We start from the raw sequence: 27,199 nt of genomic DNA on the forward strand, positions 1-27,199 counted from the left end.
TGCTTCTGAATGTGTTATTATATGCTGATTCATATTTGTGAGTGTGTTGTTACATGCTGATTGATGCTTGTGAGTGTATTATATGCTGATTGATGCTTGTGAGTGTTATTACCTGCTGATTGATGCTTGTGAGTGTGTTCTGATTTGTATATGTTATATGTTGATTGATGCTTTTGAGTGTGTTATGATATATATCTAGAAATAAATTCCAGCCCAAATGAGTTACTGGGCACAACTTAGTGCAATTAATTTTGACAAGATCTTAAAGCACAAATTAAAATTTTTTCCATTAACAAGATAAGATAGTCTTCTACCTGACCACAGGTTGCAATAATTATCATGTTCTAAAAAAGTACCTAATGGAGAAAATAATTCTGGAAGGTTCAGAATGTTTATTTAAAAAAAAGATCTTGGTTATAATTAGAAGTCCGTTACTAAAATTATGATATAAAATGTGTAGTAAACAACAGGTAGACCTGGCAATTCAAAAGGAATTTCCAAAGTTCAGATGTTTACTACAAATCCCCAATCAATAATACATGTCAGGTAGAAAATGAACTTGATATCGGACAAGGTCTAGTCAAACATACAATGTCACATTATCAGTAGCATATAATGAATTTAAAAATATAAACAAAAAACTAAATAACAAAAAATGTAAATTAAATATACATAACAATATGTTGATCTATGCTTTGTGTTATAATATTTTGTATTATGCTACATGCTGATCGATGATTGTGTTATATGTTATGTTACATAATTGATGATTGTGAGTGTTATATTTTATGTTACATGATTGATGATTGTGTTATATGTTATGTTACATGATTGATGATTGTGAGTGTTATATTTTATGTCACATGATTGATGATTGTGTTATATTTTATGTTACATGATTGATGATTGTGTTGTATGTTATGTTACATAATTGATGATTGTGTTATATGTTATGTTACATAACTGATGATTGTGAGTGTTATATTTTATGTTACATCATTGATGATTGTGTTATATTTTATGTTACATGATTGATGATTGTGTTATATGTTATGTTACATGATTGATGATTGTGAGTGTTATATTTTATGTTATGCTACATGCTGATCATTGCTTGTGTGTTATGATGTTTTATGTATGTTACATGCTGATTGAGATTGTGTGTGTTATATTTTTTGTGTTACAAGCTGATTGAGATTGTGTGTGTTACATTTTATGTGTTACAAGCTGATTGGTGATTGTGTGTGTTACATTTTATGTGTTACAAGCTGATTGGTGATTGTGTGTGTTATATTTTATGTGTTACAAGCTGATTGGTGATTGTGAATTTGTTCTGAGTTCGAAAGTTTGACAGATGTTTGTGATAACACAATACTTTACTGTTAAGTCTAATTTATTATATTATGCTTATTTGTATTTACATAACAGAAGATTTTACAGTACAGTGGTTCCTGTAGTTAATTGATTTACCTTTTTTTAAATAATTCATTATGATTCATTTATTATTCTTATATGACAGGTCATCCACGAACAAATTCTGAAGTACCTCTTGAGACCAAGGTTTACAAAAAACTCCACGAAGCTGCATTTCTGAGGTACGAAGTGATATCATATCCACTTCCGAAATTTACGTGGATGTTCCTTGGAAATGGCAGTGAGAGCAGAGATCTACCTGACTCAGCAAGTCTGCATGTCAATGGGCGACAGTCAGAACTCCGATTTACCAGTCTGAGCATTAATGATTTTGGCCATTATTCTGTTATAGCTGACAACTTATTGCCTCCTACTGATGGAAAAGTGTTTGAAATTATACTGGCAGGTAAAAGATGAACTTGCTGGATTCTTTAATATGATATGAAATTATACTGGCAGGTAAAAGGTTATCTCTTTGCCTGTCCTAAAACAGGAATAATAATAAGTAAAAATAAATATATTGTGTTGAGTGAGCTTAAAAGAAAGTTTGAACCTAAAGTACAAAAAAGTTTTAAAAAATTGGGATTGCTGCTGCAAGTTTCGAACCCATGTATTGACTAAGCCTCCAAAACAGTGTATTGACTAAGCCTACAAAACAGTGTACTGACTAAGTCTACAAAACAGTGTACTGACTAAGTCTACAAAACAGTGTAGTGACTAAGCCTGCAAAACAGTGTAGTGACTAAACCTACAGGACAGTGTATTGAATAAGCCTACAAAACAGTGTACTAACCAATGTTCCCTCTAAGCTGCGCGTGAAGCTGCTTAGATATCCCAGCGCAGCTGAATTATTCTCTGTGCAGCAGATCAAAATTACCAAATATTAAATCCAACATTAATGATAAAATTATCATAATGCTTGCACAGTGCAGCGTGCATAGCACACACATTTACCATTCACTTAGAGGGAACATTGGTACTGACTAAGCCTACAAAACAGTGTAGTGACTAATCCTCCAAAACAGTGTACTGACTAAGCCTCCAAAACAGTGTACTGACTAAGCCTACAAAACAGTTTAATACTTTGGTGGATTCACAAGCTTACACGTCATACAGGTACTCAGCAATAACAGGTGCACCTGGGCCTCTTATTTACAGGAATGTGACCCCTGACTGCCTCCATTAACCTTCCCAAGAATTGATAGATTTGTGTCAAATTTGGCATGCAGATCTGCAGTGATAGAACCTAGAACAGTTTTCTGTTTTCTGCAACATTTACATGAGTTATGTCTCCTTGATTGTGCATCTTCCTGACTTTTGGTTTTACAGCATAGTTTTACTAAGTTTTGTTGGATCTCAGCCTGATTTAAATGAGACCCAGATGTGTTCAGCTTCCATCTTTCAACAATATTTGTAGGAGTTATGTCCCTTTAATTGTCTTTCCTTCAGTCTTTGATAATGAGATCTCAAAGAAATTTGTCATGCAGCCATTTACTGATGAGACTTTGAAAGAGTTGGATTCCATGACATCATGAACAAGAGTTGGATTCCATGACATCATGAACAAGAGTTGGATTCCATGACATCATGTACATGAGTTTTACTCTATGAGTTGAATGAGTTGGATTCCATGACATCATGGACATGTGTTTTACTCTTTGATTTGAATGAGTTGGATTCCATGAAATGAGATGCAAGTGTGATAACTTTCTTAGATGCAAGTGTGATAACTTTCTTATATGCAAGTGTGATAACTTTCTTAGATGCAAGTCTGATAACTTTCTTAGATGCAAGTGTGATAACATTCTTAGATGCAAGTCTGATAAGTTTCTTAGATGCAAGTGTGATAACCTTCTTAGATGCAAGTCTGATAACTTTTTTAGATGCAAGTATGATAACTTTCTTAGATGCAAGTCTGATAACTTTCTTACATGCAAGTGTGATAACTTTCTTATACGCAAGTGTGATTACTTTCTTAGATGCAAGTGTGATAACTTTCTTAGATGCAAGTATGATAACTTTCTTAGATGTAAGTGTGATAACTTTCTTAGATGCAAGTCTGATAACTTTCTTAGATGCAAGTGTGATAACTTTCTTAGATGCAAGTCTGATAAATTTCTTAGATGCAAGTGTGAATAACTTTCAAAGTCTGTCACCTGAGACTGTAAATCAATTTTAACATTTGTTAAAAAATATACAGATCAAAAGTAGAATGTGTTTTTACCAAGTAAAAGCTGAAATATCAGATCTAAGAGATGAAAGGAGGTATGGTAGACATGATGTCACCAGTTATGTAAATTAATCATTCAACTCTTACTTGTATAGTAAATCATTGTAGAATTTAATACAGTTAATCATTGGAGAAATAAAATTGTCTGTATGAAACATTCAAACATTGATAAATTGATCATTTTTCTACAAAATATTTCAAATAAATTTGACAAAACCTATTCAAAATTCTTCAAGAAACTATTTTGAAAGTTTCTGCTATGTGAAAATCCTAAAGAAAGGGTTTCTTTAAATTTGAAATGCACTAACACTGACAAATACAATAAACTGTTAAATTTCATAGAGTGCCATCATGACACTTCAAATGGATCAGATGATATAGAATTGAGGTCATGACACTTCAGTGTGATAAATGATATCAAATTGAGGCCATGGCACTTCAACTATATCAGATGATATAGAATTGAGGCCATGGCACTTCAACTATATCAGATGATATAGAATTGAGGTCATGGCACTTCAGTGTGATAAATGATATCAAATTGAGGCCATGACACTTCAGCTATATCAGATGATATAGAATTGAGGCCATGGCACTTCAACTATATCAGATGATATAGAATTGAGGTCATGACACTTCAGTGTGATAAATGATATCAAATTGAGGCCATGACACTTCAGCTAGATCAGATGATATAGAATTGAGGCCATGGCACTTCAACTATATCAGATGATATAGAATTGAGGTCATGACACTTCAGTGTGATAAATGATATCAAATTGAGGCCATGACACTTCAGCTAGATCAGATGATATAGAATTGAGGCCATGGCACTTCAACTAGATCAGATGATATAGAATTGAGGCCATGGCACTTCAACTATATCAGATGATATAGAATAACTGGACCAGATGATATCAAATTGAGGCCATGACAATTCAGCTGGATCAGATGACATCCTGTTGCAGAAATGCCACTCCAGCTGGATCAGGTGATATCAAATTGAGTTCATGACACTTCAGCTGGATCAGGTGATATTCACTATCAACTGAAAACTTGCCTGACAGAGCAATCAGTACACTACTAAACATTTCAATAATATTTGCAGAATAGACAACTTACCATCATCCTATTGAGAAGCAACAATGACACCACTATTTGAACCTAGAAAGAAAGATACCAGCAGTTCTAACTGGTGTCCCACAGAACTGACAGGATGTATTTGTTAAAGCATACCAGCAGTTCCAACTGGTGTCCCATAGAACTGACAGGATGTATTTGTTAAAGCATACCAGCAGTTCTAACTGGTGTCCCATAGAACTGACAGGATGTATTTGTTAAAGCATACCAGCAGTTCTAACTGGTGTCCCACAGAACTGACAGGATGTATTTGTTAAAGCATACCAACAGTTCTAACTGGTGTCCCACAGAACTGACAGGATGTATTTGTTAAAGCATACCAACAGTTCTAACTGCTGTCCCAAGAACTGATAGGATGTATTTGTTATGCATGGAATTTTATATTCTCTGTTATTTTAAATACAAATAATTGCTGTTGGTCTTTCAAGCTGGAGGCAGATACTAGAATAGCATACATGACCATTTTGTCAGACTTGAAACATTTACTGGAGATACTAGAGTAGCATAAATGACCATTTTGTCAAACATTTATTTGAGATACTAGAGTAGCATAAATGACCATTCTGACAGACTTGAAACATTTATTGGAGATACTAGAGTAGTATAAATGACCATTTTGTCAGACTTTAAACATTTATTGGAGATACTAGAGTAGCATAAATGACCATTCTGACAGACTTGAAACATTTATTGGAGATACTAGAGTAGCATAAATGACCATTTTGTCAAACATTTATTTGAGATACTAGAGTAGCATACATGACCATTTTGACAAACTTGAAACATTTATTAGGGATACTAGAGTAGCATACATGACCATTCTGACAGACTTGAAACATTTATTGGAATACTAGAGTAGCATAAATGACCATTTTGTCAGACTTGAAACATTTATTGGAGATACTAGAGTAGCATAAATGACCATTTTGTCAGACTTGAAACATTTATTGGAGATACTAGAGTAGCATACATGACCATTCTGACAGACTTGAAACATTTATTGGAGATACTAGAGTAGCATACATGACCATTTTGTCAGACTTGAAACATTTATTGGAGATACTAGAGTAGCATAAATGACCATTCTGTCAGACTTGAAACATTTATTGGAGATACTAGAGTAGCATACATGACCATTCTGACAGACTTGAAACATTTATTGGAGATACTAGAGTAGCATAAATGACCATTTTGTCAAACATTTATTAGAGATACTAGAGTAGCATAAATGACCATTTTGTCAAACATTTATTAGAGAAAGTTTCATAAAGAAAGCACACACATACAGGAATTATCTATTTTAACATTTAGAAGAATATGCCACCACATGGGAATGTGGCATACACAAGGACCAATTGAGCCAGGGTATATAGGGCCACCTTTCTGTCTTTATATTCATTTTTGGGTCAGATAGATATTTCATATTCATTGTGGATACAATTCTTTCTGAAATCTAATATCAGGATATTTTAGGCAGTAAGTATTTTCAACATCAAATATACCGACATAGTTGAAAACCTTAATTCAGGAAGTGACTACTTAGTATACAGCTGCTACTTATCAAAAGGTATTCATATTATTCAGTGTCAACTATGGAATATGCAGATTATTAAATGTCAACTATGGAATATGCACATTATTTAATGTCAGCTATGGAATATGCACATTATTTAATGTCAGCTATGGAATATGCATATTATTCAGTGTCAACTATGGAATATGCACATTATTTAATGTCAGCTATGGAATATGCACATTATTTAATGTCAGCTATGGAATATGCATATTATTCAGTGTCAACTATGGAATATGCACATTATTTAATGTCAGCTATGGAATATGCACATTATTTAATGTCAGCTATGGAATATGCACATTATTTAATGTCAGCTATGGAATATGCATATTATTCAGTGTCAACTATGGAATATGCACATTATTTAATGTCAGCTATGGAATATGCACATTATTTAATGTCAGCTATGGAATATGCACATTATTCAATGTCAGCTATGGAATATGCATATTATTAAATGTCAGCTATGGAATATGCACATTATTAAATGTCAGCTATGGAATATGCACATTATTAAATGTCAGCTATGGAATATGCACATTATTCAATGTCAGCTATGGAATATGCACATTTTTAAATGTCAGCTATGGAATATGCACATTATTAAATGTCAGCTATGGAATATGCATATTATTAAATGTCAGCTATGGAATATGCACATTATTAAATGTCAACTATGGAATATGCACATTATTAAATGTCAACTATGGAATATGCACATTATTAAATGTCAGCTATGGAATATGCATATTATTAAATGTCAAGTATGGAATATGCACGTTATTAAATGTTAGCTATGGAATATGCACATTTTTAAATGTCAGCTATGGAATATGCACATTATTAAATGTCAGCTATGGATAATGCATATTATTAAATGTCAGCTATGGAATATGCACATTATTAAATGTCAACTATGGAATATGCACATTATTAAATGTCAGCTATGGAATATGCATATTATTAATTGTCAACCGATGGCAAATCAAAATCTTTGATAGACCATATACTATTGCAAAAAAGTAAATTTGATTTAGTGGTTAAGGCAAAAATAATAGATGATCATCCTTTGAACATTTCAGATCATCTTCCTGTAAAAATAGAGTTGGTCACATCTTTAGTACATAATTGCAACAATGGCTGATTCATTCTGTAAATTGGAAGAAAGCCTCAGCAGAACAAATAAATAGATATAAGGAAGCAACACACAATGAATTGTTAGCGCAAATGCATAAAGCAGAACTAGCGACGAATGTCGATATTGAAATTATTATTCAAGACACCGTAAAGATTTTACATGAAGCAGCTTCTAGGTTTCTCCCCATAAAGAGGTTTTGCCCATACACTAACCCCTATTGGAAACTACTATTTGTAAAAAAGTTTCACACGCAAATGCGGCTGAAATGCAGGGTATGGATTTCTAATGGTAGGCCAAGAGGCTGGGAATATATGTCATACGCGAACTATAAGAAAGCAAAGAAATTGTTTGCAAAAGAATTATTGAAAGCTAAAGAAATATACGATAGAGAACAATTTAGTGAGTTTGAAAAGGCTGCAGAGATCAATATTTCTACTTTCTATAAGTTTATATGGAATAAAAGAAATAAACATGATTACATTAATGAAATCGAATCAAACGGAAAAATTGTATGTGATCATGACTCTGTTAGAGAGTTATGGGCAAATCATTTCTCCAGTTTATCACTGCCTGACAATACTTATCTGTACGATGAAAATCATTACCAGATGGTCTTAGCAGAGGTTAGAAAACAGACTAAAGAAACCTATTCACACTTTGATGAAGTTGTTGATAAAATTCCCACTAGAGACGAAATCAGTAGTGCAATTAGCTCTCTCCATAAAGATAAGGCACGTGGCCACGACGGCATTGTTGCAGAGCATTTACTGTTTGCAGACCCTCCAAGCAGTGTACAATTACTTGAAATTATATTCACAAAAGTGTACGAGGCCAAGAAGTACCTGTGCCACTTTAAACAAGGTTTGGTAATACCAATGTTTAAAGGAGGGGGAAAGAACAAATTAGATATGAATAATTACCGCGATATAACTATAATTCCATTGCTTCAGAAAGTTCTAGAACAAATTATATATAGTAGACTACTTATATTTTCTAAGCAGATTTCTTTTCCAAATCCATTGCAACAGGGTTGTAGAAATAATTGCAGTAGTATCACTGCAGCGTTCTGTATTAAAGAATCTATATGCTACTATTTGGATAAAAATACTCCTGTCTATGCTACATTTCTTGATAATGCTAAAGCCTTCAACACAGTTTGACACAACAGGTTATTCTACAAGTTGTACAGACTTGGCATCAAAGGGAAGACCTGGCGTATCATGAAAGACACGTTTGAGAGAGTAGCAAGCTCTGTTTTATATGCGGGCAAGCTGTCCAAACGCTTCAATATTATGCAGGGCATAGGACAGGGCCATATCTTGTCTGCCTGGTTCTTTCTTGTAATGATAGATGATTTGATCACGGAATTAGATCACACTTTGCGAGGTCTAAATCTTGTCGATCTCCACCTGCCTTGTGTCTTATTAGCAGATGACACAACTGTAATGTCTAACTCGTATCATTCCATATAACGGCTGCTTGATACAATTTCAAACTATGCGAAAAGGTGGAGATTAAGATATAACACAGATAAAAGTTGCACCATCTTGTTTACTAACAAAAGAACAACTGGTATACCTTCTTTTATGTCCGACAAATCTCCAATTCCGGCAGTCAAAAGTAAGAAGTATGCCGGCATACCTCTAAAATACAACTTAAAACCAAATGATGCAATAAAAGAAGCATGTGATAACGGCAAACACTTGTTAAACTCTTTATATTTTATTGGTATCAGAGATGGAGGAATGAACCCTCTAACAAGTCTGAAGATTTGGAAAAGAATTATTCTACCCTTGGGGTCCTGTATGGATGTGAACTATGGTCAGGTATCACAAACTCGAATATAGAAGAACTTGAGTTATGCCAGAGATATGCAACGCGACGTATACAAGGTTTTGATAAATATTCGCCTATGGAGGCAATGAGTAGTACCTTAGGACTCTGGTCAATGGAAGCATACATAGATAGGGTGAAATTGCTCTTTTTCAACCGATTGTGTAAGGGCGATTGGACTTTTATGTGGATAAAGATTTTCATTATGCGCTTATGTCAGTATCTGAACAACCCGCTAAAACAGACGGGATTTATACCAGATATTGACAGAATAACTAAGAAATATGGTATGGGAAGTGTTCTTTTAGACTATGCAGCAAGAGTACAAACTGAAGAAAAACTCATCTGGAATCGACATATTATTGATATTATTCAAAACCATGAAGAAACTACCAGGAGAGCAAATATGGAACTAAGGGGTGATTTAATTCACTTCTGAAACATTCATTTGGACTTAAAACCAAGTAGCATATGGTTTCTTGGGCGTAAATTTCCATCCATGTTATGGCCTGTCTCTGAAGTAATGAAACTATATATCATGCCTGTTGGTAAAGTTATGGTATGCAAACGGAAAAGAGAATGACGACAGAGCGAAACATCTTATTTTAGGCTGCAAAATGCTGCTTGAGGAACAAGACATTTTCTTTGAGAGTGATTGACTCTTTAGAAGTGAGAGATGGGGTTAACTTATTTCAGTCAAGAAGAAGATATATTGTTGGAGACACTTCTTGGAAGCAGGGTTGACTGCATATCGTCTATTGACGATGATGTATCAGATAGGCTCATGTTGGTGACCGCAAACAGCATAGCTTCATTCTACAATAAAATGTGTGCCCTACTATCAACTAACATGCTCTAACATGATATAAAAAGTAAGTAGTAAATTAACATTAAAAATAAACAATTAAAGGCCAAAGTCTTCTTGTCAAATCCGCAAATTTTTTTGTATGACAGCTGTTTGTGTGTGTGTTTATGTATTTGTTTATGTATTTGTTTATGTTTATAATCTAGAGATTTCTATATGGTTTTCTGTATTTATATATCTCATTTTGTAAATGCATTAGTTGACGATGTATATATCATGCTTGCGTTCTCGTCTATGATGTGTCTCATAATCCTATGATATGTATAATATGTATCTTAGCAACCTGATATACTCTTTGTTGTAGAGGTTACTAAGTCATTTAGACAGTCAGTCATAGATAAATGTATGCATATGCACAAACAAGTAAATATATGCTTAAATACATGCGTCATATGAAGAAAAAACTACATATAGAATTACACTTTTATAAGTTTTTCATTTCATTTTCATTGCTGTCTTGAACTTAATGTTAAGCACATAACACTATAGACGTATTAACTTTTCGAAATATTATCATCATCAAGCAACTGTTAAAAGATCAGTGCCATGCTCAGCCAAATGATTGCAGATTTGCATAATTGCAGTTATTGAGATATTTCGTTTTGTCAATATGGTAGCTGACACAGTATTACTATTGTATTTTTGTCAATTTTCTGTTCTATTTTATGATCTTGTATTACCCTGAATTTGTTTAATCTGATGTAATCTCTTTTGAAGAGGAAATAAAATCAGTCAGTCATACATACATACATACATACATACATAGAGCATATGAAAGTGAGAAATGCACAAATATGAAGGTTGATTCATTCATCTGTTGATTAATTTCTAACAGATTAATATATTCATTAAATGATTGATTGATTTTCAGAGCAGCCTTCTCCTGTTATTAGAGATTTCCAAGTTGGAGCTGTTGTAGGAGGTGTTATTGGTGGAATTGTGTTAGTGATTGCCATTGTTGCTGTAGCTTTTGTTGTAAGAAGACGGACACTAAGGCCTAAAATGGAAGGTAAGTGTCTTCAGACCGTATGAATGTATACGACTGGACCCATAGCAATAATTAGGATCATAAAACTACCTCTTTCACTAAATTTAGGCAAATTTTTGAAGAGTGTGTGTGTGATTTGGATTTTTAATGTAGCATTGACAATTTTGCAGTCATATTGCTATGATGTCTGCAGTGTGGCAGTTTATAGTAATGTCTAGCACTGGGGCATCATGCTGCAGACATGTAGCATGATGTCCCACCTAATCACATTATCCTGACTGTCCCACCCAATCAATTATCCTGACTGTCCCACCCAATCACATTATCCTGACTGTCCCACCCAATCAATTATCCTGACCCCAGGCCAAACATTCTTAACACTAACCTCTTAATGCTGTGTTCCTAGCGAGGTAGATGTTGGTACCATTATTTTAAATCATTGGTGTGACTCAGCTGGGGTTTGAATCCACAACCTCCTGCATCCAAGGTAGATGCTATAACCACTTGAAGATGAAACCCCTTACCATTTGTAAGTCAAACTCTGCTTCTCAAAAATTTACATAGCTGACCTCCAGTACATATCACCTGATAAATAGTTTGGTTTCTTTGAGAACTTGATTGTTTCCATTCGAGACAATGTTCACACATCAAACTGTGGAATATAGCTTAAAAAATTTAAGAGCATTTATCTTGGACAACATTTTTGCACGCTAGAACTTCAGAGCAGGAAATGATATAAGGATGTTTGTGTTAGTGATTTACTAAATTAAAACTTTCTCTTGTCACATTTCTTCATGCTTTGTTTAAAATATCTTGAAATTAATTTTATCGTTGGTAATTGTTTCTACACTACATCCATTTTGTACCTTTATTGATCTACTATTAATAAACAAGAAAATGCTATAAAAAAAAACTAGTTAGGTAGAATTTTAATCTTCAGATAATAAGTGGAATCTAAATTAAATGAAATCTCTCAGATATTTAATGTCTTGGAAATCTCGATAAAAAATTTGTAGGATTGTCATAAAGTTGGATATACACATTCAGCCTTAAGTTTATTTCATCCTTATTTATACTTTGTATTTATGACTAAAATTAGAATTTTAAAAAAATATGACTTAATGATAGGGAACAAATAATAAAATGATGACAGGTATGATAACCGATCTCTATTTTGATTACAGAAAACATGAAAAGAGAAGTGAGTATTACCTTTTTGTTAGTTTATATGATCATTATCAAGCTTGTTGACAGTTTTTCATAAATCCTTTTTAATGCGAGTTAGCTGAATGATTGTAATTTCATATCATGTATTTTATGAAGCATTAAAAAATCGTACTAATAATGAGCAATGCCCCTCAAAATATCATGTAATACCCAGTATTCTTATATTCTCGTATCATACCTCAAAATATCATGTAACGTCCAGTACTCTTTTATTCTTGTATCATGACTCAAAATATCGTGTAACACCCAGTACACTTTTATTCTTGTATCATGACTCAACATATCATGTAACCCCCAGTACACTTTTATTTTTGTATCATGACTCAAAATATCATGTAACACCCAGTGCTCTTTTATTCTTTTGTCATGCCTGAAAATATCATGTAACACCCAGTACTCTTTTATTCTTGTATCATACCTCAAAATATCATGTAACGTCCAGTACTCTTTTATTCTTGTATCATGACTCAAAATATCATGTAACACCCAGTACACTTTTATTTTTGTATCATGACTCAAAATATCATGTAACACCCAGTGCTCTTTTATTCTTTTGTCATGCCTCAAAATATCATGTAACACCCAGTACTCTTTTATTCTTGTATCATACCTTGAAATATGTAACACCCAGTATTCTTAAATTCCTGTACCATGACTCAAAATATCATGTAACACCCAGTATTCTTGTATTCCTGTATCACGACTCAAAATATCATGTAATATTCAGTATTCTTATATTCCTGTATCACGACTCAAAATATCATGTAACACCCAGTATTCTTATATTCCTGTCTATCCTCATAGCATTCCATTATTCACCTGTTGTTCATAATGGAAACTTATTCAGAATACCCAAGTCAAAGACTTGGGATGCAATAGAAAATTAAGATTCATTTTGCCTCCATTCCAGACAGTTGACTTAAATCTATAGAAGTAATTTAAACTAATATATATTTGATCAGCTTGTATAATCTGTTACTGAGGATTATGTTATGTATATTTAATATGTATTGTGTGCTTTACATTTTATGTTTTTGGACTTGTGATAGGGCATTTAGAATTATTTGGAATTAAATTCACAATATTATAATATTTATTTTGGTCTGTAGGGAAATACATTGGTTGTTGATTTTATTTAAATTGTTGGTTTCACTTTTTTCCTGTTACATATTTGAAGACCTAAAGTCATAAGAGAAATTGGTTGCTTGTTCTGGATTGGTATTTATTTAAAACATTTCAGAGATATTATAAATTTACCTCATAATATAAATTGTTTGTTTTGGAATTTTCATTGACCCTGGTAAAAAAAGGAATTTAACAAAATTGGAAAATCTTTAATAAAACCAGCAAGCATTCAGAATATCATGTAAAGTCAAGAACTATGTTTCAAATCCCACCCAGGAAGGCTTAGAGTGTATGAAAAAGGACAAGTTGCTTGAGATTGCCAGACATAATGATCTTTTTGAAGTGAAATCATTTTAACAAAGCAAAAGAAAAAGAATATCTTGATTCAATACTTGGAGGAAAAGGAAAGTTTAGATAATAGTGCTTTGGGTTTGATTGGCAAGTGTGTATCTGGTTTTGATAGGAAATTAAAAAGATTATAGCTTTAAAAAATAGAACTAGATATGCAGAAATTAAGAAAGCTTAACCTTTAGAAGGAAAAAATGGAAATGCAAATTCATAGAGGAAAAGCTGGACAAATGGAGAGAGAGAGATATATGCCGGTCCAATTTTTGTTTCATTTGGAGTGAAATACTTCCACAATATAGTATTTAGGGTTCAGTTAAATATTTCCGCAATGATTCTTTTTGTTGAAGTAAGTTGAAAAACGCATTGTTTATTTTCTCAACAAAGCCATAATTTTTCTTTTGTTGAAATCTAATTAAATTGTAGCTAGGCAGGTTTCTGTCTTTGAAAGGTTTGCTGACACATCATTTATGTCATGTTGTTGTTTTTAGCCCAAGATTTTTTTAGAAGACCTATATCAATGTTAAATTGTATTTTATTCATCATTGTATTTTCATATACTTGCATGTCAGCAGTGTCAGCATGCTATTGGTCATTCATTTGACTTACAGAGACCTTTCTTTAAAAAACAATCTGTTTCTAGCTTGCTTGTGTAATGTGTTAGCAGATTGTTCTCTTAACCAGTCATTCAATTTTGCTTACTTATTTTATTTGTGCTCAATTTAATTTGTTTCCAGAATTAATATATCTTTTTCTAAAAATGGAATACAGAACTACAGTGTATGTAACATTTCCAACCTTGCTTATCAGCAAAGAATATGTTCATTCCCCAAACATTATAGATTTTATTTATTATTAGCAAAAATATTTGTGACCCTTCTTAAATTCTGGTCTTTATGTATTTAGGCCCTTGGCAGCCGAAGCCCAGAGTACATCAACACTGCCTTCACAAGTGATATCAACACCACTGAATATGAAGCTCTACAGTCTGGTCAGATAGGGTCAAGTCAGTATGAAACACTTAATGGTAATGTTTGTTTATCTGATTATTACATTAATATGACTGTGAGTGTTATATTTAACTTAGTGTCTCCGATTATTACATTAATAAGACTGTGGAGTGTTATATTTAACTTAGTGACTCTGGTTATTACATTAATATGACTATTGTGCCATATTTGGCTCAGCATTTTGGATTATTACATTAATATGACTCCAGACTGCCATCTTGACATAGTGTTTTGGATTATTATATTAATACAACTCTAGAGTGCCATATTGGCATAGTGCTTTTGGATTATTACATTAATACAACTCTGTAGTGCCATATTTGCTTAGTGTCTTTGATTATCACATTAATATAACCCTAATGTAAATGATTGATGCTATATCATAATGTATTGCATGTGAGTGTCCATATGAAACATTGAAATATCACAAAATATTTTGTCTGAGTAAGAAAATTTGAACATGAATCATTTTTCTGTTTATTCCATTACTAGTAATGTTGTGAATTAATAATGTAAAGAGTAATGAAAATTTATAACAAAAAACTCACTTAAAACCCAAACATTATTAAAGCATCTACATTCCCTGGCTTTAATTTTTTTTTCAGATCCAACATCAAAATTAAACCAATCCACTGATATCAGGTGACTAGTTGCAGATCAATCAATCTATCTATCTACCTTTCTATCTTTCTGTGTACCGCTGTGGTGACCTAGTGGTTAGAGCATCTGCCTCAGATGCGGGAGGTCATGGGTTCGATCCCCGGCCAAGTCATACCAAAGACTTACAAAAATGGTACTAACAGCTGCCTCGCTTGGTGCTCAGCATTAAGAGGTTAGTGTTAGGACTGGTCGGCCCAGTGTCAGGATAATGTGACTGGGTGGGACATCATGCTACATGTCTGCGGCGTGATGCCCCAGTGCTAGACATCACTATAAACTGCCACAATGCAGACATCATAGCGATATGACTGAAAAATTGTTAAAGCTATGTTAAAAAAAAAAAATCCAAAAAAAAAATCTATCTTTCTGTTCATATGCTGACATAAATTTTTATAAATTTTTTTTTGTTTTATCTGCGATAGTCATAGCTTATTACACATTAAAATCCACACATCCATCCTTCCATTCATACATGTTTGAGAAAACATTGTTGAAGAGACTTACTTAATTTAGTGAAAGGATCAGTTTCCTCATCTGTTGCAACATGGATTTTGAGACCACCAAAGTGGAATTAATGCAGCCTTTGTTATAAAAGATGGAGTAACCCAATATTTAGAAGGTCACTCAAAAGTATATGCTGCATTCTCTGACAATTTGAATGCCATCAAAAAGTATGGCATGTTGGCCTTTTCTGCAAGCTGTACTCTCATGGAATAAAAGGAAAAGTGAAGAGATTGACTGATAATTTTATTTTGAAGTGTTGGGGCCCTCATTTTGTTCAACAGGCAATGTATGAAATCATACTCAGTACTCCAAAGGATAGGTCAGGGAAGAATGCTTTCAGTATGGCTATCCTTAACCATGATAATTGACTTCATATCTTTACTGGAGCCAATCAGATCTGTGTTTAATTTTTGTGATCTTGTTGACAAGTTTGATGGGAAAATGACCGTAATCCTGGTTCTCTTATTGTGTCTTAGTACGTAAAGTTTGTGACAGAATTCATTATTCCAGTATTAGCATCTGCAGTAGAATCAGTCTTTTTGTGTTCAATTATTATTTGCAAGTATTTGTTTATTTCAATTATTTATTGGAATTACAAAGTGCTCATTGGCTTTAGGATAAAATCACTGTTTTGGGATTATTGTGAATTTATTTCAGATGTTCTTGATTATATCACTGTGGTACATCACATCCATTGACATGTTATCACATTCAAGGATACTGGCTAATAAAAACATTAAGATTGGAATTAATTTAGAACACTTTAATTGAGGATTTGTGATATACCGTTTAGGACAATATGGTATTTAATTGACACTGCTGGAAGTTCTGTTTAAATTTTTACTTTGTTTGCTAAGGAAATAATTGTTGAAATTCTTTGACAAAGTTTAATCATTCCTTGTGTGCTAAAAGCTATGACTCAACCCTACTATCATGATCATTCCATGCCATGGATATACCAGTATGAAGGCTTCATGGTTGTGTAACTTAGTGGAGACTTTGTTACAATGTTGATTAAAGGAATAATGTCACAATTACAAAGAAAAGAATACTGAAGAAGCCTTGTTCATGCCCAGGGCTAAGCAGATTCCTGTAGTTTTGTCATGAACATATGCTGGGGTTACTCTTTCCTCAGACATAAGTTCTAGTACTGTTACAGTGAAAATTGCTGCTGAAAAAGGAATGTGAGCAATTTACTCCCTGGTAATGATTAGCATAGAAAAAGATGTTACGAATCCAGTTACATGTGCTAAAATCTGGACAAAAATAGTTTTGCCTGCTATGATGTATGAAAGCGGATTGTGGTCAGACTTGACTTAGTCACTAACTATGACCTAGAAATTTGGTTTTGGTAACTTGATGGATATGTAGATAAACTAAATTAGGGTTTTATAATAAAATCTGCAGAGCTAAAGGTTCATGAACATGGAAAATTGAGTTCAACAGAAAAGTTCTTGATTTTGCTGATACATGGGTGTGAGAGCATTGGTTTTGTTGAAGATTACTGTGTTCTTGTGAAATACCAAACTTGGAGACTTTTTCCACTTGTACATGAAAACCATAAATTGTGTCAAAACCTGTTTGGAAGAGGAATATTGAAATAACAGTTCAAAGAGAGACTGTGGAAATCAAAACTGGAATTGGCACAGGAACGCTTACACTATGCAAATGTCGATCCTAATTTCCAGCCACTGGCTGTCTGGAAGATTGGAAAATGTTTACCTCATAAGACTTGGTCTTTTGTAATGTTGCAACTCCATGGTCTTTAAATTAAGTAACAGAAAAGAGAGCATATCTACAAGTTGTGTAAAATTCAACTAATAATTCAATTGATGTTTGCTCTTTTCTTTTACTCATTTTAAACCATCAAGTCATACTAATGCATTGATACATACATACTTTGAATGCCAACCCATATGGTCTTGTCCTTGTAAGCTTTATATCCATTTCATATGTGTACAATATTTTCATGCTCATTACTAGTTGATAACAACAGTATTTCAAATCAATGTTATACTGCATGTATCAAGTATTTAGAGTACTTGGGTCTAAATTGAATTGTGTTGAAGATGGAACATATTTTTGCATTTTCCATGCTTTCCAAACAGGACATGACATTAATGAAATTGAGACATATATTTTAATGTTCAGTGTGTTGTGTATTCATTATTGCCACATTAACATTCCTATTGCTAATATGTAATACAATTAAAATAATTGAATTTAATCACTTTGGAAGAAGAAAGTGAAGAAATAAAGTCACACACACACACACACACACATGCACACACACATATGTTAGTTTGTAAAGTACAAATGCAATTGAGACCTATTTCAGAAAATCTTAGCTGAATTATTCTTGTTTTCAGAATTTCATCTGATCCAAGACCATCCACTGGTCAAATATTGTATGACAAACTTCAGCCATGTGGGACTGATGAAGTCCATAGATACAGCTCTCTGAGTTCATAGGACTTGATGAGGGTAAAACCAAATTAATTTTGTGAATTATGTTTAACAATTATCTCAAGTCCATATGTACAGATGAGTTCTCAGAGATTTGATGAGGGTAAAACTGTATTCTTTCTCTAAATTATGTTAGATAATATTTTACTGTGGCGGGGAATACCTAGCAATATCTTTCTTTTGTTTACTAATTAGTTTTAATTAAACATTTTTAAAACCCAGAACATGATAGCCAATGAGAATCAAAATTTACACAAAGGAATTAATTTATGGTGAATCTTTGAAGAGAAAAAAAAAATCAAGGTTAATTAATTAACCCCACCGTTTGATTTGTTGGACTACATCTGTTCAGTTTCATATTGATTATAGCCTTGTGTATCTGTTCAGTTTCATATTGATTATAGGGCTTGTGTATCTGTACAGTTTCATATTGATTATAGGGCTTGTGTATCTGTTCAGTTTCATATTGATTATAGGGCTTGTGTATCTGTACAGTTTCATATTGATTATAGGCCTTGTGTATCTGTACAGTTTCATATTGATTATAGGCCTTGTGTATCTGTACAGTTTCATATTGATTATAGGCCTTGTGTATCTGTTCAGTTTCATATTGATTATAGGCCTTGTGTGAGGTTTAAGGCAGCTACTTCAAGAACTAAGAATTTGTTGATGATTGCTTGAAAATTTAATTCTATGAATTTTATTTTTAATGTATAGTTTTAATAAATAAGTCTAGTTCTCTGACATATTTATGAATAAAACACTTTTATAGATGATCAGACTGCAAGTCAGATGAAAGATTGATAAATGAAACACTAATATATAATAATACATGAACAGATTGTAAGATAGATAAGTTAAACACCACAACAAATGAATGGACTGTAAGATAGATAAGTAAATCACCATAATAGATAAATGGACTGTAAGATAGATAAGTAAAACACCATAATAGATGAATGGACTGTAAGATGGACAAGTTAAATACCACAACAAATGAATGGACTGTAAGATAGATAAGTTAAACACCACAACAAATGAATGGACTGTAAGATAGATAAGTAAATCACCATAATAGATAAATGGACTGTAAGATAGATAAGTAAAACACCATAATAGATGATAGGACTGTAAGATGGGTGAGTAAAACACCATTATAGATGACTAGACTTGTAAGGCATAGAAACATCAGCTGGATTATAAGCAAGTTGTATTGATACAGATACATACACCAGACTTCCATAAAGCCTTATATTTGCTGGACATGTCTAGCAGTTGCAAGGTTTTGACTGGCATATATTTAGAAATATTATTACATGAAATTATCTTTTTTTATATCCTTGTCCAGTTTACACATTGTTTATTCGTTGGACAGTCAACAGCGATGTCACAGACTAAATTTGTTATAGATCATCTGACAATGAAATACACTGCTCACCATTAAAATAGAAAGAAAAATGCAACTTAATCCTTGGAGCAAACAACAGTACAGTCAATTTCAAAGAATGGTTTCTTAGAAAAAAATGTATGTTTGTCATTCTAAGGATCTTTTTTTGAAAAAAGTTATTCTTTTAATAATTTTGTCTTTTGTTTTTGTTAAATTGAAGGCTTATATATGCCTGTATGAGAAAATGATAAGTATCAGTTCTGGTTTTGGAGATTGAGGGAGTATTACTCACCATGTCAAAGTCTAAGGACATTAAGGATGCATACTGTAACCCTCAGCTGGTGTTTGATGACAAGGCTGGTGCTTGATGACAAGGCTGGTGTTTGATGACAAGGCTGGTGCTTGATGACAAGGCTGGTGCTTGATGACAAGGCTGGTGTTTGATGACAGTGATTTGCTGTTCATTACCATCAAGCAGCATGTTGATGTAGATACATCCCATTTTAGAACCCTCTGCAATGAGTTTCTCACAGTCATGGTCAACAATGGTCACTTCAGGACCCTCTGCAATGAGTTTCTTACAGTCATGGTCAACAGTGGTCACTTCAGGACCCTCTGTAATGAGTTTCTTACAGTCATGGTCAACAGTGGTCACTTCAGGACCCTCTGCAATGAGTTTCTTACAGTCATGGTCAACAGTGGTCACTTCATGGGTATAGAACTGTCATCTGCACCAAATAAGTAAAGTAGCTGAATTGCTGACAAAACTAGTTTAAATCGAAGGATTGTACCAAAATAGTGCTCTTTTGATACAAATTTCACATGTTTTTCAGTGTCAAGCACAGAGTGTGAGTGCAGATTTTCACACCAGAAACGGTTTTTGCAAAATGGATGAATTTTGAGTGGATTTACCATAGTGCAAATGTATTTGATGATCAAAATACTGTGTAAATACATTTTGTTAAAGAAACAAAAAGTTTTGGTGAAATTTATTGCAAATCATAGGGATAAACTTATGGTTCGATGCTACCACCCAAACTGACATATGGATTGGTCAAAAGTTTGTATTTTTTCATAAATGTTACAGTATTGCAGACAACAGATTGAAGTGCGTCAATGAAGTCTAGGTCTGTCAGAATGTCCAGTTGAATATGAGTAAAGTAAAATATCATATTTTAATGTCTGTTAGAGCTGATTATTGCAGCATTTTGGAATTTACCACAATACATGCCACGGTATACTGCAGTAATATTAGGGACCAACAATGTAATGTTCTGGGTAGGGGCCTGAAACTTTATTGTTTAACTTCTGTCTGTCAATAAAAATATTTTCCTCTGTTTTATAGCAAAATGACACCATATTATATCCATCATAGTATATGGAAATTTTTTATTATTATATTGAGATAAGAAAACCTAATGACAAAGGTTGAAAGTGTTGATATTGAAGCCAACAATTTACAAGCCACACTATTGGTCTTATAGTTAGAAAGCAATAAACATAAAATACACACAACAAGCAAGCAAATATTGAGTGGAATTGAGAAAATTACACAAGCATGCTCCTGAAAATCGTAGAATGATTCACAGCCTAATAAACGAATACATATACTTAGTAACACATTCACATAGGCTAGTAAATAACTAAAACATGACATGTGGTTTCTTGAGTTTTTTTAATACAATTTTTTTTAAAGTTGGCTTTGGCTCAAATATTTTTCACGACATTCCATTGGCTATTATATTGGCATATGTAACAAATGTCAAACATGTGATTAAACAACCATAAATATATAGATAAAATTACATCTGTGTTTTGTTTAAAGTTGGTGAAAAGAAAGTTTGATGTAGCATAGGAATATGTGGGGGCTTTCAGGCCGAGGCATTTGTTTGATGTAGCATAGAAATATGTGGAGGATTTCAGGCCAAGGCACTTGTTTGATGTAGCATAGGAATATGTGGAGGCTTTCAGGCCGAGGCACTTGTTTGATGTAGCATAGAAATATGTGGAGGCTTTCAGGCCGAGGCACTTGTTTGATGTAGCATAGAAATTATGTGGAGGCTTTCAGGCCGAGGCACTTGTTTGATGTAGCATAGAAATATGTGGAGGCTTTCAGACCGAGGCACTTGTTTGATGTAGCATAGAAATATGTGGAGGCCTTCAGGCAGAGGCACTTGTTTGATGTAGCATAGAAATATGTGGAGGCCTTCAGGCAGAGGCACTTGCTCCTATGCCATATCAAATGAGTTCTTTCCCTGACTTGGAACAAAACACTTATGTGGTTTTCTATATTCTGCACATCCCCTTTTTAGTCACATTCTTTCAAATTCTGTAATGTTTACTTTTAAAAATATAAATTAGACATTTAACATTTTATTAAAACTATTATAACTAAACAAATTATGAAAAGTCCTCATGTGGCATATGTAACAGGGGATGGGTATATTAACTGTGCAGCGGTGTCATCAGTCTGTTTGTTTGGCTGTGATGTTGGTTTACTCTTTATCTTCAAATGTTTCAGAATTGTTGTATGGGACATATGAACTGATTTAGACTGCAGTCATAGGCAAGTGTTTTTAGAATGTTGTGTGGGACATATGAACTGATTTAGACTGCAGTCATGGGCAAGTGTTTTTAGAATGTTGTATGGAACATATGAACTGATTTAGGCTTCAGTCATGGGCAAGTGTTTTTAGAATGTCGTATGGGACATATGTACTGATTTAGACTGCAGTCATGGGCAAGTGTTTTTAGAATGCTGTATGGGACATATGAACTGATTTAAACTGCAGTCATAGGCAAGTGTTTTTAGAATGTTGTATGGGACATATGTACTGATTTAGGCTGCAGTCATAGGCAAGTGTTTTTGGAATGTTGTATGGGACATATGTACTGATTTAGACTGCAGTCATAGACAAGTGTTTTTTTTCTTCCTCTAATGGAACATATGTTTTGGACTGACCCTTTCATCATGCACCATAATTAATGAATACACACACTGTACTTCCAAGCAAATTTCACATAACAAAGTACTTAAAAACATTCAATTTATTTACAAAGCTCATTGTTTTACAGTACTTTAAAAGTCTCTATTTTTATGTGTCATTACAAGAAATTATTGATACATTGAACTTAAAGGTGATAATTTGGCATATATTTTTAATAAAACAAAGATTCAGTCTCTTTCTAACATGTAAACTGGATATTTTTAACAAGAAAATTTGAAACTACATTGTTCTATGTTCATCTCTTTAGTTCTACTTGATTAGAAGAAAGAATTTAAAATGTCAAGAAACATACAATTCCCCAATGTGTGTCTCAACAAAAATATTGTAACAAAATATAATTCATCTAAATGTGAAAATAGGAACAAGCATACAATTCCCAGCATGTGTCCAGTTATGAAAAAGTCATAGCAAAATACTGTAATAAGATATACTTCTAAATTTGTGTCACAATCAGAATAGCTGCTACTCTGTGTGACAGGTCCACCATTATGTTGTAAATATTTGTTACTTTTATCTCAGATTGGCTAAACAAATTTGATTCCTTGTTGATTTTAACAGACAACTTGTATGTCCCTCCATTTAACTTGCCCCTTGAAAAATATAATTCTGTAGACTATAGGCTGAACAACTGTATTGCATGCCAGATCTGTAGACCATAGACTGAACAACTGTACTGCATGCCAGATCTGTAGACCATAGACTGAACAACTGTATTGCATGCCAGATCTGTAGACCGTAAACTGAACAACTGTATTGCATGCCAGATCTGTAGACTGTAGACTGAACAACTGTATTGCATGCCAGATCTGTAGACCATAGACTGAACAACTATATTGCATGCCAGATCTGTAGACCATAGACTGAACAACTGTATTGAATGCCAGATCTGTAGACCATAGACTGAACAACTATATTGCATGCCAGATCTGTAGACCATAGACTGAACAACTGTATTGAATGCCAGATCTGTAGACCATAGACTGAACAACTATATTGCATGCCAGATCTGTAGACCATAGACTGAACAACTGTATTGAATGCCAGATCTGTAGACCATAGACTGAACAACTATATTGCATGCCAGATCTGTAGACCATAGACTGAACAACTGTATTGCATGACAGATCTGTAGACCATAGACTGAACAACTGTATTGCATGACAGATATGTAGACTATAGACTGAACAACTGTATTGCATGACAGATCTGTAGACCATAGACTCAACAACTGTATTGCATGCCAGATCTGTAGACCATAGACTGAACAACTGTATTGCATGACAGATCTGTAGACCATAGACTGAACAACTGTATTGCATGACAGATCTGTAGACCATAGACTGAACAACTGTATTGCATGACAGATCTGTAGACCATAGACTGAACAACTGTATTGCATGCCAGATCTGTAGACCATAGACTGAACAACTGTATTGCATGCCAGATCTGTAGACTATAGACTGAACAACTGTATTGCATGACAGATCTGTAGACTATAGACTGAACAACTGTATTGCATGACAGATCTGTAGACCATAGACTGAACAACTATATTGCATGCCAGATCTGTAGACCATAGACTGAACAACTGTATTGAATGCCAGATCTGTAGACCATAGACTGAACAACTGTATTGCATGCCAGATCTGTAGACCATAGACTGAACAACTGTATTGAATGCCAGATCTGTAGACCATAGACTGAACAACTATATTGCATGCCAGATCTGTAGACCATAGACTGAACAACTGTATTGCATGCCAGATCTGTAGACCATAGACTGAACAACTGTATTGCATGACAGATCTGTAGACTATAGACTGAACAACTGTATTGCATGACAGATCTGTAGACCATAGACTGAACAACTGTATTGCATGCCAGATCTGTAGACCATAGACTGAACAACTGTATTGCATGACAGATCTGTAGACCATAGACTGAACAACTGTATTGCATGACAGATCTGCCATATAAGATTAAATGGGTATATAATAATTTTTCACAGATACAACCATTTTGTAAAAAGAAAGGTAATTTGTTGAGCTATTTTGTACAGAACGATGACAACAATTTGTTGATATCCTTGAAGTTGTAACAAGATTCCTTGGGAATTTCCATATATTCCTAACTGATGGAAAATACCAATGTACTGGTACAGTGAAAAAGTACTCTGGTATTGGTACATTGAAAAGTACCATGGTATGTACCACTAGAAAAAATACTGCTGTAAACTGGTATACTGGTAATATCATGCACCCCTTATATATATATATATATATATATATATATATATATATATATATATATATATATATTATTCACAATGGGTTTAACAAAAATTGCATTAACTATGAATGTTTTTATTAAGATGAAAACACAAATAATTTAGAGCCTTACATTTTGATGTGTTTCTGTGTAAATATTGATTGAGTGGTTGTTCCTTGGTTTATAACGTACCAAAGTTTTTTGTCTTATGATGTCTTTTAAGTTGCTACATATTTTTTGCATGGCATTATTTTAGTTAATAGGCTTCTTTTTTTGCAGGTGAAAACAAATCCTATGAAAATACTGTGATGTCTGCAAAATATACCCATGAATAGTGCCAGGAGCCACCTTTCTAGACAGTCAGTCACATGCACACACATGTAGATGTTTGTAAGCAAGCATGTGTGCAATGAGCAAGAGGAATTATTAAATTTCCTTCTGAATTGATTGTTAACATAAACGAGAATCGATGATATCCATCTTGTAATTGTTGTGGTTCCATTGACTGTTTCATATTCACTTGGAGAATAGTTTCCTGAATTTCATCGAAGTACTGCTAGTTTCATTTATCAATCTATCTTTCACTAACACATTGTAGAACCTTTTCTTTAATTTATGATATGAGCGCAATAGCATACTGGTGGAGAGTGATTGATAGTAATACATGTAGTACAAAAGGGTTCATGATGTGAATGTGAGAGAGTGAAAGTATATCACACTAAAGTGGAGAGTGAAGTATATCACACTACAGTGGAGAGTGAAGTATATCACACTACAGTGGAGAGTGAAGTATACTCACACTACAGTGGAGAGTGAAGTATACTCACACTACAGTGGAGAGTAAAGTATATCACACTACAGTGGAGAGTGAAGTATATCACACTACAGTGGAGAGTGAAGTATAGTCATATCACAGTGCAGAGTGAAGTATAATCATGCTACATTGGAGAGTGAAGTATAATCACATTACATTGGAGAGTGAAGTATAATCACACTACAATGGAGAGTGGAGTGAAGTATATCACACTACAGTGGAGATTGAAGTATAGTCATATCACAGTGGAGAGTGAAGTATAATCACGCTTCATTGGAGACTGAAGTATAATCAGACTACAGTGGAGAGTGAAGTATAATCACACTACAGTGGAGAGTGAAGTATAATAACACTACAGTGGAGAGTGAAGTATAATCACACTTCATTGGAGACTGAAGTATAATCAGACTACAGTGGAGAGTGAAGTATAATCACACTACAGTGGAGTGTGAAGTATAATCACAGTGGAGAGTGAAGTATAATCACATTACAGTTGAGAGTGAAGTATAGTCACACTACAGTGGAGAGTGAAGTATAATCACACTACAGTGGAGAGTGAAGTATAATAACACTACAGTGGAGAGTGAAGTATAATCACACTACAGTGGAGAGTGAAGTATATCACACTACAGTGGAGAGTGAAGTATAATAACACTACAGTGGAGAGTAAAGTATATAGTCATGGTACAAAATGGCTTATGGTGTGAACATAATAGCATACCAATGGAGAGTGAACTGTAGTCATTCTATAGTTGAATTCATAATATGAACTTAATAGTATACTAGTGGAGAGTGTGGTAAAGTCATACTACTGCAGGTATAGTAAGTGTGACTATATTAGTAGATATTGTGTGTCCATTTAGTAATCTTTATTGGTATATACTTTATTCATAAATTAAGCAGTAACCTTAAAATATAAGATTTTATATATTTGTACATCTCATCCTTGATAACTCGTACACAACAGGTTTCAAAAACTTAGATCACAGCATAAATGAAGATGCATGTCTTTGATGTACCTCTGAAAACAAAGAGAGAGATTGACAATGTGTTAATAAATACATTTTTATAATGAAGTTGTTTACTTTTCTTTATAAATTATCTTTATTTTCAGGATAATCAATCTCTAAAGATCATTAAAAACATTACACCCAAAGACTTCAATACACATCACATGTACCAGCATAATGTATTACATCACT

The 27,199-nt window shown here is 33.5% G+C and overlaps 1 protein-coding gene across 1 annotated transcript; it reads left to right on the forward strand.

Moving 5' to 3' along the window:
* Positions 1 to 1,490: 1,490 nt before the first annotated feature.
* On the forward strand, positions 1,491 to 27,069 carry LOC149773273 (uncharacterized). The gene is made up of 7 exons (XM_089946502.1): positions 1,491 to 1,819; positions 11,067 to 11,204; positions 12,368 to 12,384; positions 14,787 to 14,907; positions 15,496 to 15,532; positions 18,424 to 18,538; positions 25,463 to 27,069. The coding sequence occupies exons 1-6, from the start codon at positions 1,513 to 1,515 to the stop codon at positions 18,524 to 18,526; spliced, it is 723 nt and encodes a 240-aa protein (XP_089802628.1). The 5' UTR covers positions 1,491 to 1,512; the 3' UTR covers positions 18,527 to 18,538; positions 25,463 to 27,069.
* The last annotated feature ends 130 nt before the right edge of the window (positions 27,070 to 27,199 follow it).

The sequence above is a fragment of the Sinohyriopsis cumingii genome, unplaced genomic scaffold (assembly GCF_028554795.1).
Source record: "Sinohyriopsis cumingii isolate HCF-2022 unplaced genomic scaffold, ASM2855479v2 utg000695l, whole genome shotgun sequence".
Taxonomy (NCBI): Eukaryota; Metazoa; Mollusca; class Bivalvia; order Unionida; family Unionidae; genus Sinohyriopsis; species Sinohyriopsis cumingii.